Here is a 21,015-nt window from a genome sequence, read left to right as displayed (position 1 = left end):
TCCACTTGTTTCGGTTCATCCTTCTCGGCATGACTCTCATAATTCTCCTGCTCTCGCAATGTGACAATTGATAGCATAAAAAGGTTAATGGGGTTAATGTGAGAAATTTATGGTCCAACTAACATTAACCCTTAGATTTTACAATTATTTTTATTTCAACTTTACTTATAAAAATTATTTTTAAAACTTCAATTAAGATTAGTTCTTATTTTTATGGCTAAAAGGTAAAAAAAAAAAAACCCTGGGTAAAAAATAAATCAATTGAGCCCTTACGAAAAAATGTACTCAATTGAACTTTGAGTGATAAAAAAAACTAATTAGCCCCTTCCGTTAACAAAAATCATCAGTTGACTTGTTTGATCGTTAATTATTTTGATGTGGTTGACGAAAGTTACCAGAAGCTACCATATGCCAGTAAACTAACGTGACATACCACATCAACAAAAAATAAAAATTATATATTTTTAAATGAAACATTTTTCCAAATTAATTAAAATATACGTATAGAACAAATCTGGACAAACCAGATTCATTGTGGTTGAGTGTAAAATTAGAAAAACTTTGAAAATATATAAAAATTCAAATGGGTAAAACTCAAAAAATTATTATTTATTCTTAGTGTATATATAATTATTTTTAGTTTAATTTCATACTGTCAATAATTACATTTATTCTTAGTCAATAATTTTATTAAACTTAATAAATAAATTTTATTTTGGGAATGTTCAAGCTAGATTTAAATCAACTTGAACAAATAAAAGCGTATTTTATTTTAATGATCTAATCCAATCAATAAATATTTATCTTTTGATGAAATCGAAATATACACCGTCAATAATAATAACTAATCTTTTTGCCACTAAACATCTCTCTATTGTGTTTTTTTTTTGGTAATAAACCAATAAACATCTCTAACCCTACTTTATAATTATTTGTTAGTATTTTGTTTTCATGCCTACACGCTTTTGAATTTGTCTTATACATGGATGAAATGAACATAGTAACAGCTATGGAAAATATAAAATTGAATTAAAAGTAATTATATAAAATAAAGATTAATAATTGCAAAATAATAATGAATCGTAATAATGAATTTACTGGTCCAATGGTCAATTTGTGTGGATTTCAAGTTGATTGGTGTAAAGTCTATAAGAGGCAAACTACTATAGTGGCCTAAGGGGCCGTGCACCCTCCCAAAATTTTGAGCAATTTTGATTTTTCCATTAAAAATTTTAAAAAATTCTCATTAATTAAACGCCAATTCTTTTTTTAAATTCTCATTAAACTCCTAAAACTTTTGAAAATTTTATAAAGCCCCAAAAAACTTGGTCTTAGAATTCGCCAATGAGATACACGGCTTGAGCCATGCGTTTGTAATCCTCTTCCGCATTGTAATGTAATTATTTACTTATAAAAAACAAAATAGTAATATAAAATCCATAACGAAAAGGTAAATTAAAAATACTATCACTCTTCTATTTAAAAGGTTTGATTTGACTATCTAACTACTAATATTACTGGCAAATCAAACCTTTTAAATAGTAGGTGATTTATTGGGTTTAAATCCTACTTAAATTAATCTACTCTTAAAAAATAAGAATTTTTGCAAAAATTTTCTAAGACACCGAAGCAAAGTGGAAGCAAACTCGAAAGACAAAAAAACTACGAAGGAACACACAACAAGTGTTTGAGTAAATGCTCTCAAAAACATTTTATTACTTTAAAGGTTTACAACTGAGTGGTTAGATGAGAGAAAATAACTCTATTTATAGTTGAGCTCCCTCAAAAAGATATTATAGTGATAGTAAAAAGTAGTGAATTAAATCGTTATAAAAATCATGTTATGGAAGAAATATTGTATAACTAAAAGAAACATCTTAAAAAGTTGTAGTATAACAACAAAAATGTAATATATTTATGATCATGTGATAAACATCCATATAATTAAATTATGTAATGTAATGAAATGTAATTAATATAAAATTTATTATCATGATGGTATAAGTATAGTATACAAAGGAAATGGTTTGTGGTAAAGTCTGATTGCCTACCTGCAAACACTTTGAATTAAGGAATAAAAAACCTCCGATTCCAAGTTCAACTACAACGAAAATTATGAAGCTGCCATAACCAATCTATCAAACTTTCCTTTTTCATGCCTTCAATTCTCGACTCTCTGATGAACAAAAAAAGATAAAAAAAATTCTCTGACTTTCCCGAGGTTTTGCAATTTTACATAATCTTATAACAGATTTATGTTCTGGGATTCTCCTTCAAGCTGCGGTTTCATTTGATGGAACCAGCACTGCCCCATCAGTCGAAGGAATTCCGGTTTTCTTTTGGTGTTTTCCTTGTACCTGCTCCAGTTCTTGTTCCGAGAACACTTCGGATTGCAAAGATGGGACAATGTTCTTCACATGCAGCCATGTCAGTTGCCAAAAACTCTCTCCACCCAGATCATCACTCGGCACAAGAATACCCGTTGTTTTCATCACCAGCAGTGTGTTCTTGAGAAGCTCAGGGACTAATTCATGAATTTTTTCACTACGTTTTCCTCGGAACTTGACTTTCACGTATCTCTCCATACGATCAAGAACCCCAAGCCATAGTTTGCAGAAGGATGGTTGCTGTGATAGATCCTGCAGTGACTGTAAGAAAGCTTTTGACAGTAATTTTGTCGCTAAGACAAGGGTACCCTCTATTTTCCGGTATTCTTTTGGGGAGCTCTCCTCTGCAATTTCTAGCAAATCATCCATTAACGTAAAAATCACATGATCAAAACACTGGAACCACATAGCATTTGGAATCTGAATTCCATCTACCCCTCCTAAAGAACTCTGCAACATTAAAATGGCATGGTTCCGCACCTCTTCCCTCTGGTCCAAACAGACTGCCCTTAGTCCTTGCACCAACCTCAGCCACATCTCTCCGATATCCCGACTCACTTTCATAGCAGCCTCCTCCTCCACAGCATTCTTGGTTTCATAAGACCATCTTACAAGACAAACAACTGAACCCGCCATCATGTCTAGGGCAGAAATCGACCTATCAACCTCTGCAACCCGAGACTCGGCAAACTCCCTCGCTGCATCCACACAAAGAACATAATTAGATGGCAAAAGGTGTGCCCCCTCAGACATGATGAATGCTAGTGCTTCAAATCCGAACTCAGATGCTTCTGGATGTCGAGCGGTGATATATAGCAAGGAAATGATTGTGCGCCAACCCAAATGGGATCTGATGTGAGTGGCATTTGCTTTCACGAGATGCATGACTTCTTGTGTGATAGGTTCACAATACGCATCAGCAACCCGAGCATCAAGTTTCAATATTAGTTGCATGGACTTTAGAAGTTCGTCGGTTATATTTTCCTTGTAAGGAAGCAAGCGCTGGCATATCTTAAGGAGCCCAAATACAGCTTTTTCAACTAGCGCACATGGTACCGCCTTCTGCTGGACAATATCTGATATGTGCTTGTATACCTTTTGCCAGATTATCAAAATTCTATCCCGGTTATTTAGTGTGATAACTATCAGCAACTCCAGGCAGAACACAGCAGTGTCTTCATCTTCCATGACCCCAGTTCCCTTGCTGAAACGACTTGCAGCCAAGATAATGGCCTCGACAAGCTGCAATAAAGACTCTGCTTGGAGAAACTTGCTCTCCATGAATATATTATCGACGTGGCATTCCTGCACTATCTCACGAAGGCGCCGTTGAGCAGCGAGCTCTTCCTCGGTTGGATACAATGTCGGCTCCTCAATATCAAAGGATAGGAATTGACTGAACCGACCAATCAGGCTTGAAGATTTCCGGGGAATGGCCGCAGGTGCTGTCTTCAATCTTCGTAACGAACTAGTAGCAGACTTACCCCGCTCGTGGTCAGACGAGGACTCGGTTTCATCAGCTGTGTCACTAGCTAGACGGGCAGGCAGGAGGTTGAGCTTGTGCAAGCTTAAGACACAATCCAATATGTTCGTCCAGCCACTGTGGATGCAATCACCATAACTATTTGCTATTGTGAAAACTGTTTTGGTTGCCATCCTAGCTCGTGAATCATCTCCGAAGGAAACAATGGCCTCTTCAATAGACAATGGAGTTGAAAGGTTCGTAAATTTACAAAGAGACACAACCAAATCATCCAATACATCACCAAAGTGATAGTGCGCTGAAAGTTTGGCAATGGCCAAGAATCCATCAATGCACATTTGTAAGACATCTTCTTGTTCCACTTGATCGAAAACCACGGACAAAGCTGCAATTGTGGGACCGGAAAGGATAGTAAACATATCATGGTCAAGGAGTGCTCTGGAATCGCAGGCAATAAAAGGGGTGCTTCCTTTGGATTTGTTCACCACATTAATCCAGCGGCTTGATGTCATTACTGGGACACCAGCATCTTGGTCTGGGATCATTTGAATTTCGTTCTCACAGATAGAGTGGAAAAGCTCAGACAAGTACTCTCGAGGAAGATCTTTCCCCCCATTGATGAGTCGATTGTTACGGATAAAATCTTCTTCAGTCATCTTTTTCTTAACCTGTACATTGTGTTGATCTGTATTGAGCAATATAAGTGAATATGACAACACAAGGGCAGCATCTTTGTTACACAATATATGTGGCGATTGCTCATAATATCTTTCAGAAAAAGCCTCTAGCACTCTCTGTATCTTCTGTGATTCTCCGGGCAATCTGAAAGTTCCCAAGAAAACCCGTAATGCTGAATCTAGATTCATGTCTTTAAAATTGAAGGTCTTGACAAATTCATGAAGCACCTGAACACAAAATTCATCATGATTTCCCAGAAAATCTCCGATAAGATTCTTATCTAACCCAACTGTGTACCTAAAGAATGATGCTACACTTTCTGGATCAAGCTTCTCTGGTAATAGATGGATTCCTTGGAGAAATTCCAGACCTTTCTTGGGATCTCGATTAAAATGGTCAGCTCCAATTGCCAACTTTCTCTTCAAGTGCTTCATTTTACGGACAAAAGGAATCCAAGAACTAGGGTCACTGTAATTCTGACATTTTGATGTCCAGAAAGCTTCATATCCCTCATGATCTGTCGATGACTCATTCGGAATAGGCAATTCATAACCGATTCTCTCAGTCATACCCTTTACTGTAGATACCAAACCATCCAGAGCAAGGATATGCATTGCAGACAAAGGTCCATTCACGGGAAATGCGCTCTTTGACAACATGTTGGCAATGTCTTCAAAAACATTACTGCAGGATATGTCACAATCATAATTAGCATACATCTCAGCCACAAAGGTCTGCTGCCTGCAAAGGTCGACCAAAGCTTCCATAGCAACCTCCTGCTGTTGGTATGAAGACCCATGCTTGCTTTGAACAAGCTTCAAAAGCACATATGTAAAGAAAGCTTCAAGCTGCACTTTTAGTTCCCAGCGCAAATGATGATACAGGTTGAGAACGATGCTACATACGGTAGAAAGAATAAGAGGGCTCATGGATAAGCCAAATTGCATCAGATTATGAAACAAGTCGTCCTGAATTATAGCCAATAACTTGGGATGCTTGCCGAATGATGGCCCACCCAATTCTATCGCTGAATTAATTAAACCCAGGGCAAAGAGCGGAACATCTTCATCATATGCTACAGGATTCGATTTAGGGCCAATACCTATATTTTCAATGACATTTAACAGAGAGCACAAAAATTGAAATATCTCCACCATGCATGGTATCCCAAAAGGTGCTGACATCAATACATCAGCACGTTGGGCATCCTCCGTACCATCACTTTCCCCAAAGTTGCTTGAGTCAGTTTCAGGACCAGACTTCACGATTGGAGGACTAGAAGCATCGCTAAGGGAGGACGGACCATCACAACTGATACCCACATTTCCATTTTCTACCATTGTACTTCCAACCACATGGTTCCCGTTCTGTGCACCCACCTGCTGAATAAAAATGAATTTCAGAATTAGAAGGTAACAAAAGAGTCACTATTTGCAACTAAGAACCCAGAACTATGACTTAAAAATTACCACTCCGGAAGCATATAACGACCTTCCGTTAGACATCTCATGTTCAGTGCTGCCAATCTCAGGAAGATGAGAGAAAATACACCTAATTAGTTCATGCATTGTATGCCGAGCTATCCGCTGCAACAGTTCACCTTTTGAGCTTGCTTGATGAACAATACGAAAGCATGTATTTGCTATCATGCATACATGCTTATTACTCAACCTAGGTGCTGCTTTACTTTTCATGCAAGCCAAAAGAACCTGAAGTATCTTCATTAGTACCACTTCTTCAGAAGCTGGATCAGTTACTTCAAATCGGCAACTTGTCACTGCATCAACAATCAGATGCATAGCTTCTTCCACGTTCACAGTATCCAAATCAAGTACATCAAGGGTCAAGATCTTATAAATGGAAGACAAGGCAACACCAGTTATTGGCGCACCAGTTTCATCAGATTTAATTACATCCAAAAATGGCAGGAGATAAACAACCGGGTCAACATTTTGCCACTGATGTTGCCATGAAAAAATTTGTTTCCGCAATTCTTTCAAGGAACGGATAAGAGAGTGCTCAAGCTGGTCATCATCTGAAACATAGCGGACTCCCCACCGAACATTTCTCCTCATAACAGCCAGTACAGCCCCAATTTCAGAATTAATCATACAAGCGAAAGCACCTTTACAGGGCTTAACAAGTTCTCCATTAAATCCATTTTTTTGAGATTGTGTAATAAGATCCCCCATATTCAATCAAGATTCTCAGTAAAAGCGAAAAGTATATTTCAATGAAGAAGCCAGCAACTATTCAAACCCAACACTGAACTCAGGAAAAATCATATTAATTGCTGCAATTAACAAAAAGGATGTTAACACAAATGAATTCGTATTTAAACTAATAAATCTCCAAAGAGGCTGTCTTAAAGGTGAAGATAGCACTTAACCTTTTTCATAATCATCAATTACCAGTAATTTATTAGTAGAAACTTCACTTAGATTGCAACAGTCATAGCGAGTTCTAAAGTTTGATACAAACTATTAAACTATGCAGAGTTAAAAATGAGCAATTAACTACACTTCTCCTATATCAAGCATTGAAATTAAGCTGCAAAAGGCAATAAAATTCGAAGCGAGACTACAAAACTGAAGATTAAAAACAACTAAAGCTTACATTAACAAAAAAGTAACAAATACGCAATAATGGGAACAATGTATAGACCCAAAAGAAATTAAAATAAGATCAAAATCAAAAATGAAAGAAAACCCAAATTCAAATCCCAGAAGCCAGATCTATCCCAATTCATCAAAACCCAAACAGAATCATACTAACACTTCAACAAAAATAAGATTTCAAGATCAGTATTTTAAAGGATATATCACGAGCCATCAAATCTGGGTCGATTTAGATTGCAAAATAATCTTCGTTTGAGCCATAAAAAAAAGAAGGGAAAAAGGGGGATCGAGTGAAGAAATATGGTACCTCTTCGAAGATTCCAATGATGGAAATTGGAGAATAACGTGAAGTAAACTCTGAAGAAATTTTGGAGCTTTTCGGGTTACATGGGAGAGTGTAAGGAGTCGGAATTGGAAAAAAAAAAGAAAAGAATTTCTTATTTTTTTCCTTCTTTTAAGTCGATGCCAATTTGTTGATTTTTTTTTCCTAAACAAATTGAAATTTCTTTTTAGAAAATCTGATTAGGGTTCTCCTAATAAAAGAAAACATTTTTACTTTCTAACCTTTCTTTTAATAATGATATTCATATTTTATTATATCTATACTATTATTTAACAATACTACGGATGATGTCAAAAGTCAACCGGACATCGACTTAATTAGGAAAATTATAAAGATGTCATTTCCTAATGTTATTTAAAAATATTTTAGTGTTTTTTTAAAAAACATGCATCTAGAGGATTTGATTCCACACCAATAACATTAGTAAGGTCTTAAGTTTACTACTCAAACAAAATTTTGTTTTAATATTTTATTAACTCTATCAATTGTATATATTAATAATGTTGTTGATTAAGATGATATCACAAATGAACTCGACATCAATTTAGAATTAACAACATCATGATAACATTATGATAAATAGTTGTATTTATTTCTTGAATAATAATATTTTTATTCATTTAGTATTTTTAATCGATGTATTCATGTCTCTAAATTTAATCTAATTTTTATTTTAATATCATACATATTTTTAAATCATATTTTTATTTTTATTTTTATTATATGTTATTTTAAACTCTTAAATTGTTAATAGTTAAAGCGTTATTTTCTAATGTTTTTAAATTTGTTACTAAAACAATGTGGGTTTAATTTTGGAAAAAAAGAGTTTTTAAATAAAAAATTGTGGTAAAAGCAGCATAAACTGTTTAAAATAAATTAGATATTTTATGTGGGTGGAAAAAGTTACAAGAATATATTTAGGTTTAAGGATGAAAAAGCTTTCAAATTTTAAAATAATAATAATTAAACTTTTTTGTATTTATTTGGGTATTTGAACTTTTAAAATGTATCAAAAATTCTTAAATTTTTTAAAAATCAATTAAGTCTTTACTTTTCTTTTCACTTAATTGAGTACTTGAATTTTCAAAATGCATCAAAAACTCTCAAACTTTAAAAAAAACCATTAAGCCCTTGCTCTTATTAAAAATTAGAGAAAATTTGTAAAAATTAAAATAAATAAAAGCTATAAATATTATTAAATTTTAATAAAACAATCAAATATTAAAATTAGAAAAATATATATAAATCGTAAAAACTATAAAATAAATAGAAATATAAAAAGTATACAATTTTACAAATTAGTAAGAAAATTATACAAAATGTAAAGAAAGATAAATTTAAGTAAAAATTATAAAATTATCATACCAAAAGAAGCATTTTATAATTTTTCTATAACTTTTAATATTTTTATTTGTTTTATCATTTTTATACATGTCACGATATGTTGCCACACGTGATGAATTTAATTAAAAAAACTAGGGATCATTAATTTTTTATGATTTTTATACAATTTTAGATTTTTTTATTTTTTACGATTTTTGTAAAAATTTTCTAATTTTAATAATTTTTAATATTTTATTAAAATTTAATACTTTTTCTAAAATTTATTTTTTATAATTTTTTTCTAAATTTTATTAAGAGCGGGATTAATTGCATTTTGAAAAATTTTGATGGTCTTTTTGATGTACTTTGAAAGTTCAAATACATAATTGAGTGAAAAAAAGGGGTTTAATTGCTTTTTTTTTGAAGAAGTTTGAGGGCCTTTTTGATATATTTTGAAAGTTCAAGTGTTCAATTGAGTGCAACTTTTTTTTTTTTTTAAGTTAGAGGGCTTTTTACACCCTTAAGCCAATATATTTATAAAAAGATTTTTTGATAGAATGACTAAAATTATTTATAACCTCTCAATAACCCTTAAATAGGAGGATAAACGCACTTCAGTGCACTCAAATTTATGTCCTCCTATACTAGTAACAATACTGATGCCAACTGAACTAAAACTCAGGCAACATTTATAAAAAAATTAAAAATATAAATTTTTTTTATAGGAAATGATAGTTTTTTTAATAGTGATATTAGTACATTGCCAAAGTGGATCTCTGGTCACAATTTTTTTGGCTATGACTTCATCTATGGGCAATAATACGCCATCCATGGTCCTTGCAAACACATATGTGCCCAAATAGGTAGTGTACCTCTAATCTATCTCGTCAAGGACATGTACTAAGTCATACATTTGCATCGGACATATGAATGATCCATGTGAGGTTTCACCCGATCCATATCAATCCTATCATCACCTATCTAGAAGGCTAGTAAGACACGTGTTAGTGTCTAATGCCAAGGGTAGCCATCCTCGTTTATAAATACTTCTCCTTGGCTTTGATGGATGTTAAACTAAGCTTTATTTGAATATATATTTTAATATAACAAATAAAAGAGTTTTTGAATAAAAGTTAAAATTAAACAAAATGTAAGAAAATTTGATATCGTATGTAGTATTAATATGTCAGTAACAATTGTACAAGCCCAATTTCAACCCTTCCCAAACCCATTACAAAACAACCCACCAGCCCAATCCCACTACCCAAAATTTTAGACCCAAATTACCCAATACCCAAACCCAACTAAATTAACCTAAACCCTAGCCCATTTTCGAAAAAAAAAAAAATGACCCCAACCCTAGGTGCGCCGCACCTAGGGTCATCCACTGCCACAGTCATGCCGCCAAGCGTCACGTCTCTGCCAACACCGACTCCACCCACTTGCCTGCAAAATCAGAGAAAGAAATGACAAGTAAAAAAATACTAGATCAAAATATTGTAAACATGGCTATAAAGCCATAACAACCAATGTAAAAAGGGGATCCTTTTTTTCCTAGGAGATTTTGAAGGAAAAGAAATAGAAACAGAAAAAAGGTTGTTACCGATTTCGATCTAAAGGTTTCTTTTAATTTTTACTTCTTTTTACTCAATTTTTTTTTGTTTTTATTTTAAAAATATACGAAAATACAAAAAAGAACAAAAAAGAAAGATTTTTACCTTCGTTGGTGGCGCCGGAGTGCTCGGGGAGGCCAAGGGAGCGTGTTGAAGGGAAAAGGAGGAAACTTTTCAGTTCCGCCATTGTCACGGTGGTGTCGGCCGGCCGGCCGATGCAGTGGCTCTCGGCGGACCGTTGGCGGATTCTGGGAGAAGAAAGGGAGGAGAGAGCATTTTGATTTTTTTGGAAAGGGGAAAATGAAATTTTTGGAAAATTTTTGAATATATAGGATATCAAAATGGCGCCGTTTTGGAGGAGTTGAAAGCCTCAAAAGCACGTCGTTTTGACATGGATCGGACCGACCGACCGAACCGCCTAGGATCCGCGTGTTCCTGGATAAAATGGGTTATTTGCGCCCCTGGTCCTTGCGCTTTTGAGGCTGTTTACGATTGGATCCTATTTTGTTTTTATTTTTCAATTTTGCCACAAAATTCCATTTTTTCTCGATTTTGTCCTCAATGAAGTCATGCGTTGTAGAGGAGAAGGAAAATTTCCTTCCACCCCTCTATGTTATTCGTGTTCAATGTGGTCCCTTCCTTTAATTTATTTATGATTTAACCCAATTTCGTTTTAAATTTTTAGTTTAGTCCTTTTGTTATTTTGTTTATTTTCTTAATAAATTTATTATTATTATTATTATTATTATTATTATTATTATTATTACATATCATTGTTATTCTCATTATATATTTTCATTTATATTTACTTATGTAATTTTAAATAGATGTGTCTTATTATATTAATATTATTATATATTTGCTCATATATGTATATATGTATATGTATATGTATTCTTTTCTAACTTATTTAATATATATATAAATACTTTTTTATATATGTATATCTATATATATGTATATGTATATACTTTCCATTTTTCTCACGAATATACGTATATATATATTTATATATTTTATATGGCTTCTTTTATATCTATACATATATATGTATATTTATCTTATTTTATATGTCACATGCACATTTTATATATTATATATATATGTATATATATGTTTATATAATATTTATACGTATTTGAGCATTTTATTTATATGTTACAGTTTATTATTTACATGTTATCGATTTGTTCTTTTTATTATTATTTTATTTTAGTATTATTGCCCGTATTATTTTTATACTTTTGTATTCATCATGGTTTTGCCATGCATAATAATGTAATTTGCTTTCACATTTTTACTACGACTTCGTGTTTTTATTTCACTCGATATAACAAAATTTGTTTTAAAAAATGGCACTTTGTGTTTAGATTCGAGAAGATCGTACCCTAACTTACGGGGTTTCGATTTTCACAATAAATCTAAATATACGAATCTTTTCAAACTCAAGTTTTTAAATGATCTCCGGAATTAAGAAAAGATCGTGTCCTAACTTACTGGGCATGATCCCTTTCCTAAACCTGAGATAATAAAATATCTTTTAAATAAATAAAATTTTGGCATTCATTCGCGTATCGAAAATTCGAGACATTGTGTCCTAACTCACTGGATATGATTCTCTTTCTCGAATAACGTGAAATATGCCCCTTTTTCTGAAAGTTTTCAATGTTTTAATACAAGGATCGTTTTTTAAAATTCTTCAAACTTCTCAATCTTGACACTAAGACATTAAGTAATCAACTAGGTACCAATTTTGGGCGTGTCGAGGGTGCTAATCCTTCCTCGTATGTAACCGACTCCGAACCGTTTTTAAATTTCGTGGACCAAACTTGTTGTTTTAATAAAATCAAACATTTTATTAAAACAACCACTTTTACGAGGTGACCCAATCACACCTCATAAAAAAGGATTGGTGGCGACTCCCGTTTTTTTTTCGTTTTTATTTTCAAAACCCAAGTCGACCCCGTTTTCATCCAAAAAATGGTGTCAACAACAATGATAATGCAATACAATGCAGTAGCAGTAACACAATAGAATACCTGTAATCGGACAAAGATAAAAATTAGAAGAACAATTTTGTCGAGGCCTATATAAACAGTTTCCTTAAGACAGATTCGTCATCTCCTTTGTGCTTTGAGTAACGTTGGACGTCTGTCTCCCAGGATACAACAACAAACGATCACAGTAGTAGCACAACAACAGTGATCATTCGAACACAATCTTACCTTTCTCTATTACAAAGAGAAATGAATTTAGAAGGAATTTTTTATATTGATAGTTTTGATGATTATATTTTGAAATCTCCTAACTTGGCTTTATATAGAGGAGAAGAAACGAATGAAGAGTATTGTTGAAAAATTAATAGACATGAGTGAATAGAGATAATGAATGAAAAAAAATTCAATATAAAACCAAGAGATGCAGTTTTTTTTAAAAAAATCATCACTCAAAACTATTTTCCAACACAAAATTGACTAAATCATTTCTCAAATGAAGTCTAAGAGTTAAAATTTTCCATCCTTACTTAGAAAAATTTTGAATCAATCTCAAAATCAAGTTAAAATGATTTTAATTAAGGACTTTTCAACTTGTCAAACTAATTTTTAAACAAGTCAGAATTGCTCCAAACTAAAAAGTATCGATATTTTGAAAATATCGATACCCCTTGGAAACATGATACCTAATTAGCATTATGTTGCTCACAAAATCAACTAAGTATTGATCCAGTATCGATACCTTTTATATGGTATCGTTATTTTTTTGTCTGGCATCTATATTTCAGCTCCAACGGTCACTGAATTTAGCATTTATTGCAAAAAAAATCAATACCTTTTTAGCTAGTATTAATAATCATTGATGCAGGTGAATTAAATGCTCTGGTTTTTACATCCCGAATGGTATTCATATCTCCAACAACCACAACGGTTGTAATCCATTTCAAGGGTATTAATATCAGTTTCCAAATATCCTACAATAACAAGAAAGCATACTCAAGCAAAAATCATCAATCGAAAAACCTTTGTGCCCAATACTTCCATAATTTTCTTGTACACACTTGTGAGCTTTTATTGTCATTCTTTAGCCCCAGAGTATTCTTGTCTATTTGTGCTTAATTGACAAATATTATGATCTTGTAAGGATTATTTTCTTTGTTTGCTTCTTTGTAATTCCTTGAAAGGGTTTGTCTTAAGATTTGAGTATAAATCTTAAGGGAGTTGTAAAGTTAAAAATTTTCCTCAAAGGTTGAAATAAATTAGTGAATTTTAGAAAATCATTAGTTGTGGAAAGCTAAGGTAGTGGAGTAGGCAATTGGGGCCGAACCACTCTAAATCGTTGTGTTCTTCGCTCCATCCTTTCTTTCTACCTTTCCAAAATTTTTAAAAAGACAATTCACCCCCCTCTTAGCAATTTCAGTTTGATCTATCGAGCTAACAATAGACTTCTTTTTCAACTGGTCTTTTGTATGCTTTCTACTTCTATCCTCTCATATAAAAACTCTTAACACTTCACCATCGTGTGAATCGCCTCCTCTCTTTCCACCCTATCCTTGATCATCAACAAAGAGAATAATTTTTAAGAGAAAGTAATTCTTTCCATAGAGTAGTTTATTTTAAATTTTAAGTGATTTATTTAAATATTTTTATATTACATATTAAAAAGTAACTTTCTTTTAGTATTTGTTACTTTAAAAAAATAGCTTTTAACTCTTTTTGTAACATCCCAAAAATTATAGGGCTAGAATTTATAAAATTATCATGAATTGAGCCCTAGTATTAGTAGTTAAGAGTTTAGTAAAACCTTTAAAGAACTAAGGTTCAAACTCTATTCTTTCCATGTTCTTCTATTTATTTTTCAGCACCTAAAGAACAAACTCAATTAAGCTTATATATTAAATGTGGTAGAATTATGTCAAGAATGAGCTTGTTGGTTTAGTGGTAAGGCTTTAGATTTTCCTTTTGCTTCCAGGTTCAAAGCATGCCATTCCCCCTCCCATTTTCTTAATTTTTGGCAGATGGGTTATTTGCCCAATCAACCCTCCAATTTTGAAAACCTAGGAATTTATTAACTTCCCCTAGTTATACTATGATTTTGAATCCTTTCCAACCCTAAATTGAATTCTTTTCTCTTCTCTTTAAAATCCTTTCTTTCTTTTAGTTTCCCTCTTTTCTTTTCATAAAAAATTTTGCCTTCATTGCTGGAAATTAATCTTTTGAATCCTAAATTGAAATCAAGTCCTGATTAAATCATTCTTCCCACGAATTGTTGAATTTTGCATCAATAATCTTCAAACCCCATGTTCAAAGCGTGCCATTCCCCCTCCCATTTTCTTAATTTTTGATAGATGGGTTATTTGCCCAATCAACCCTCCAATTTTGAAAACCTAGGAATTTATTAACTTCCCCTAGTTATACTATGATTTTGAATCCTTTCCAACCCTAAATTGAATTCTTTTCTCTTTAAAATCCTTTCTTTCTTTTATTTTCCCTCTTTTCTTTTTATAAAATATTTTACCTTTATTGCTGGAAAATTAATCTTTTGAATCCTAAATTGAAATCATGTCTCGATTAAATCATTCTTCCACCAAATTGTTGAATCTTGCATCAATAATCTTCAAACCCTCATCAATATCGGTAAGTTTTCTCGTTTCCGATTGGTAGAACTCGTCAATTCTAGGATTTCGTTATTTTTTCTGTTAATCTTTCAATCCATTTATGAAGCTTTTACAATATTGTCAAAAAAAAAATCTTGAAAATCTTGAAAATAATTTTAATTCTCACGTGTTAATCAATTGAAGAACCCAATTTAGGTACTGGAAACACAAAAATATACACAATTTTTCATGCCCTTTTTAGCTCAAATTCATGCAATTTTGCAGTAATTCTTGTCGAAAAATATATAATAATTATAAAATAATTAAATTTTACTTAAATTATTAACATGTTGAATTTTAATTAATTTTATAATAAATTTTGATTTATTTTCAACAGATTCGCATAAAGGGCGAAAAATGGCTCGACAGACACTACCAGAAGCACAAAACCGAAAAGCGATTTTGAAGCATCGAGGCGAATTAATATTTTAGCCGAAGACGGTCCAAATTATGAATATTAATTCATAATATAATTAATTTTAATTTTAATCCAATTTATTTTGGGTTAAATAATTATTATTAATTAAATTATGAAAAAAGACCCAATTGTGCTAAACCGAGAGACTAATCCAATTGAGCAACTAGGCTGCCCAAAACCGTCCAACATGCTGACGCAATCAGCTTATTTAGCTAGTTATTTGAGTTGCAAAATAGCCCTTGAACCTTCCTTGAAATTGCATTCAAACCCCTCCACTTATCAAGCCTTTGTAGATTTGCCCCTAGCTAAATTTAGCAAGTTTGAAAGCTTCAAACTTGCCACATGTGTGGCCGACCATAGGGGAAGGTAATGGCTGCTGATTTTGCTATTTTTAGCAGCCAATCCAACCTATAAATACCTCCCTTGGCTGCTCATTTGAAACACATCTCTCATCCTTTCATTCTTCACTTCTCTCTTAAAAACCCTTTCCCCTGTTCTTCTTTTTCCATTCCATTACCTTGCCGATTTCCCCTCTTAGAAAAGATTCCTTCAACCACCGTTGGAAGCAGCATTTAAGTGCTCATAGAAGCCTCGGTTCAACAAGAACAAGCGAAGAATGAGAAGCGGAGCAAACTAGTCAAGTTTCGGAGAACCATTGAATTTGATTTTAGTTCCCTATCCTTTAATTTTTTTATTGTTGTTATGAACATGTTTATGAATACTTGTTATGTTGATATGTTTAATATAATTAATATGGTTTAAATTTAATTCGTGTTAGGTTGATTGCATTTCGTCCACTTAAGTTATTAAAATTATGTTTGCGCTGTTATAGGCATTGGTAAGTTGTTTGATTAAGTAAAATCATGGTTAAGTTATTCTTGCATTATAATTGTAAGGTAACTAATGAATTAATTATTTAATCGTGTTGAAATTGTAATTAATTGGCATAATACTTAATCGGTGAATGTTTAATCTTTTAATGTAGTTGATGGTTAAATTAGCGATGGTATTAGGCGGTACATTAGACTTACAAGATTATTGTGATTAAATTGTTTTAAGGTAGGAATACATTGTTACCTCACTTAATCTTTTATGTGCTTATGAAGATTGATTAATTGTTTGAATTGACATTGGAAAATGTTCAAGAGATAAGTTAATTTAATAAGTATGTATGAGCGATAGTTAGCAAATTCTTGAGTTGTCGTGAATTTATTTGTAACAACATGAACATTAGTTTAGTAATTCTAAGTTAAGAAATGTAATTAATCTAACACAATTATATCATCTTGATTAAAATCATCTTTTGAAATCGTGCATAGGAATTTTTATTTTTATTTTACTTAGTTAAATTTTAGTTTTTAATCACTTCCTCAAAATCAAAATATTTTTCTTCACCAAAGTGTTTTTAATTGCATTCATAAATAATTCTTTTACAGCCTCTGTGGGTATGATAATTCGACATTTACTCGTCACTTTATTACTTGTGGCGATTGTGTACACTTGCACATTTCCATCATTCCAGGCACCCCGGATCAAACTTAGGTGCAAGGAGTAACATTCGAGACCTCGTCAATCAAGTGTGTGTTCTTTTACAAGAAAATTAAGGCAAAATCGAACCCAGCCCAGACCACATGGCCTGGACCCTCCTACATGGCGTGGCCACATGGACATGTGACCTACACAGCTTGCCTACACGACCATGTGCTAATAACATGAATAATGCTAGAATACATTACCTAAATGATTGAATTACTACTTTATTAATATATACTTGCATGAATCGTGAATAAATATGTTAGCTGAATTCGTGTTTGTGAATGTTCGTATAACATGTCCTATGATATTGTTATACTGAATATATGAAAGGTATGACTTTTGGCTACTGAGTTGATCTATTTTAAGCATATTATTTGCTACTGTTTTGAACTGTTATAAGCATATTGATTGCTATTGTATTATTCTATTAAAAGGATAATTAGTTATCATATTGATTTGTTCTAGCTTTCCATATTGCATTGCATGGGGGGACAATATGTACGGAGGAAGTGTGAGCAGTTTATATGCACCGTTGAGTGGTTTACCCATACCATTTGAGCAACTTTTATCTGCACCGTTTGAGTGGTTTATCCACACCACACTAGCAACTTCAATTTGCGAATATCTACAACCTACAGGTAGCTTGTCTACAAAAACTGTTTTATCAAAAACCCAGTGGTTCATTCACCCTTTTTATTACTAGTGGTTTATCCACAATGAGTAGCTCGTCCACAACGATGATTGATTTATCCATAATGTGGTGTAAAGGCAGATGAATTATAGGGAACTCCTATTATGGTGTGTAGCGGTAGGGTAGGAAGCTTTTCTGATAAATTGAAATTGCATTGCATTTATAAGCATTTGCATTACTGTGAATGCCGAGATATTATGATAATGAGTGAATCTAAAATACCAAAATTTCAAGTTGCTATTCAAATTGTGTTTATCCTTTGAACATTGATATATTATGTTGATGAAATTGATCTGATTTATTGATTTTCTAAATCGTTAATTAATTGTGGTTTATACTTTGAAGTTGATATTTTGTATGTTTTGTCTACTATTTGCACCGGCTTTATTGTGATTGACCTCACACTAAGCTTTCATAGCTCACCCCCTTATTTTCTCTTCTTTTCAGATAGGTTAGGACCCGACTCAACATTCGAAGGGCTCAACTCGGAATATTGATTTCTATAAAGTATTTTAGTTTGATTATTTTATAATTTTGGCTATTTGAAACTATATTATTATTGTGGCATGGGATCTAGTTTACAATTTTTACTTAGGCATGCATGACATTTAAATAATTTAGGCTATTAGAATATGAATTTTATTTAATTATGCATGAAACAGGTTTTTATTAAAATTACGTTAATATCATTTTTCCGCTACTAAATTGTAAATGTAAAGTAATTCGGATTTTCAAACTAAGTTTTCAATAGTAAATACCATTATAAAAAGATGTTAAACTTGATTTTTTTGTAACTCTTGAGTTTTTCTAAAAAGAGACTAAACTTCCTTCTAAAAAAACAAATGTTTTTAACTAACTATTTTTAAAACTCCGATAATTCTGTTAGGCCATTTTGGTGGCCAATGTAATCTCCCGAATTTGGGTCTAACGTCTAGGCCAGATTGGGGAGGTTACATTTTTTTCTAGTTGATCAACTAGTTAAGTTATGAAACCAATTGAGTTAATTGTTTTATAATGATATAAATAAATTCAAATTTATTTTAAATGTGGCATAATAAGGTAAATATATATTTTTAATTTTTTTTGTGGAATTGTATAAAATATACTAAGGTAATATTAGGAAAGCCACCTAATAGTTGGATTTGGGTATAATTGTTTGTAATTACAAATTGGTGGCATGTTTTACTAACCATTATAATTGGTGGATCCCATTAAATTGGTGGAATTAGAGCACCCCAATTACAATTTTCAATTCTTAGGTAGGAGGGTGAGAATTGGAGTAACTACGGGGGTAATTACACCCGAACCTAATTGCCCTATGACTTTCTGAACAGTCATACATAATTTAACTTTAAGAAATTATTTTTTATATAAGTTTAATTTATAAAAAAGGTATTATAAGCATGAACACATATGAGAGTTTGGAGTTATGGCAAAAAATGTCTCAAATTATATTATAAAAAGTAATTATGTATACTTTATAAATTTATAACAAACAATTATATTATTTAAATTCTAAAATATTCCTAAAGTTATGGTAAAAAGTATATTATAAAAAATAATTTACGTATTATAAAAACTAAATATATACACTTTAAAAATATATACTATTTTATAAGAAAATGTTTTATAAAAAATTGTCACACGAAAATTTTAATTTAAGACATTTAAAGTTTCAAAATGGGAATTAGAGATATTTGTTATTCTAACAACAAAAAATTCTCTTATCAACAATATCACCTCATTATAGCATAAAGAACATAGTTGAACTGTATTAGCATGTCACATACTTCATAACCTCATTCTTAGGTGGAATTGGAATGATCCATTGAAGAGTACATGAAAGAATGAGATGTTGATAATCTTAATGAAACATATACATATTTAGATTTAGATTTAGATAAATGATGAACTCGGTCAAAGATCAAGAAATGACAATAAGGAGTAACGGAGTATATGTTAAATGCTAGAGAGAGAATAGCCCAACTATAATGCAATTAAATTTCCAATTAGACACGTGATGCTATTTCGATAGTGGATACAATAAATTTGCAAGAAAATTTGGAAAATAAGTCAAATAAAGAATTCTTATGATAATAAAGTTTATTTTGGATATAAAATTAAAGAAAATAAAGTTAGAAGTGAGAATGTGGGAAATGACAAAATTGCAATTTTGAAAAGTTAGACTAAAGTGTAAATTTGACCAAAAGAGAATATGAACTATTATTAATTAATTTAGTATGAGAATAAGTAGGAATATGTATTGGTATGATGAAAATCACTTTTGAGACCAAATTGAGAAGATTTGATAGTACAAGGATTAAATTATAATGTGGACCATTGAATGTGATTATAGTGGAAGGAAGGAAGGCGGAACACACTTTATGTTGACTTCAACTAGTATTTTAAAATTAGATAAAAATGTGAAAAGAGATGGAAAAACCCATCTTCTTCTCCATTTTCTTCCTATTGTCTACTCTTTTGGAAAAGAGAGAAAATTCTTCTCTCATTTTCTTGCTTCTTTCTTGTAATAACTTCAATTCCAAATGTCAAATTTTTAAAAAAAAATCAAAAAGGAAACCTAATTTCCAAGCTTATTCTTCCTTCAACTTCATCATTCAAGCTTAGGGTTTATATGATTCCTGAAAAAGAAAGTTGAAGATAGAGAGAGATAACTTCAAAATGTTAAGTAATGAAACTTTCCGCCTCCTCTAGCTTGATATTTGAGTTTAGATGTAATGAGAAAGTTTAAAAAGATTTTTTATTAATATTTTTAGTGTATGAAAAATGAGGATATGTTTAAAAGTTTGGAGACAAATTAAGAACATGTAGGCTATTTGGAGACAACAACAGTGCTTCATGTTTAAAAGTTTGCCAAAAATTATAGAAATTGAATTAGAATAATAACTTTATATGTCTGAAAAGCTTATCGAGCCTAGTTTTCAACGAAATAAACTGTATATGCATCCAAGTTATACGTCAGGAGAAAACACTTTTAAGTGAAGAAAGGTTAGAGTTGCCTGGTAGCAGCACTAGAGCAACTTTAAAAATTTATTGGTATTAATGTACACGGATTTAAATTTTAAAATTTTTATGGTAAGAAATGGAGTCTAGTTTCAAAAAAAAAAGATCTTAATTTCCAATTCTATAGGCCAAGATAAGAATATTTAGTGACTGGTGTACAGTTAGACAACTTTGTTTTGAAGGGCTGAAATATTAAATTACTTGTACATATGAGTAGTAATAAAAAAGTTGTTTAGTGTGAATGAATTAA

General features: G+C 31.8%; 1 protein-coding gene across 2 annotated transcripts; it reads right to left on the bottom strand.

Annotated features, from left to right (window-relative positions):
- Positions 1 to 1,969: 1,969 nt before the first annotated feature.
- Positions 1,970 to 7,649, bottom strand: LOC105798157 (ARF guanine-nucleotide exchange factor GNL1). Of its 2 annotated transcripts, none has more exons than XM_012628096.2 (3): positions 7,474 to 7,649; positions 6,018 to 6,841; positions 1,970 to 5,930 (listed from the first exon to the last, which is right to left on the bottom strand). In XM_012628096.2, the coding sequence occupies exons 2-3, from the start codon at positions 6,738 to 6,740 to the stop codon at positions 2,274 to 2,276; spliced, it is 4,380 nt and encodes a 1,459-aa protein (XP_012483550.1). In that variant the 5' UTR covers positions 6,741 to 6,841; positions 7,474 to 7,649; the 3' UTR covers positions 1,970 to 2,273. The 2 variants fall into 2 exon arrangements, with proteins under 2 accessions (XP_012483550.1, XP_012483551.1); XM_012628097.2 differs by having other exon boundaries at positions 1,970 to 5,927; positions 7,474 to 7,648.
- Positions 7,650 to 21,015: the final 13,366 nt, after the last annotated feature.

This window comes from Gossypium raimondii, chromosome 9, assembly GCF_025698545.1.
Source record: "Gossypium raimondii isolate GPD5lz chromosome 9, ASM2569854v1, whole genome shotgun sequence".
Taxonomy (NCBI): Eukaryota; Viridiplantae; Streptophyta; class Magnoliopsida; order Malvales; family Malvaceae; genus Gossypium; species Gossypium raimondii.
This window is presented reverse-complemented; position numbering and strand designations above follow the sequence as displayed.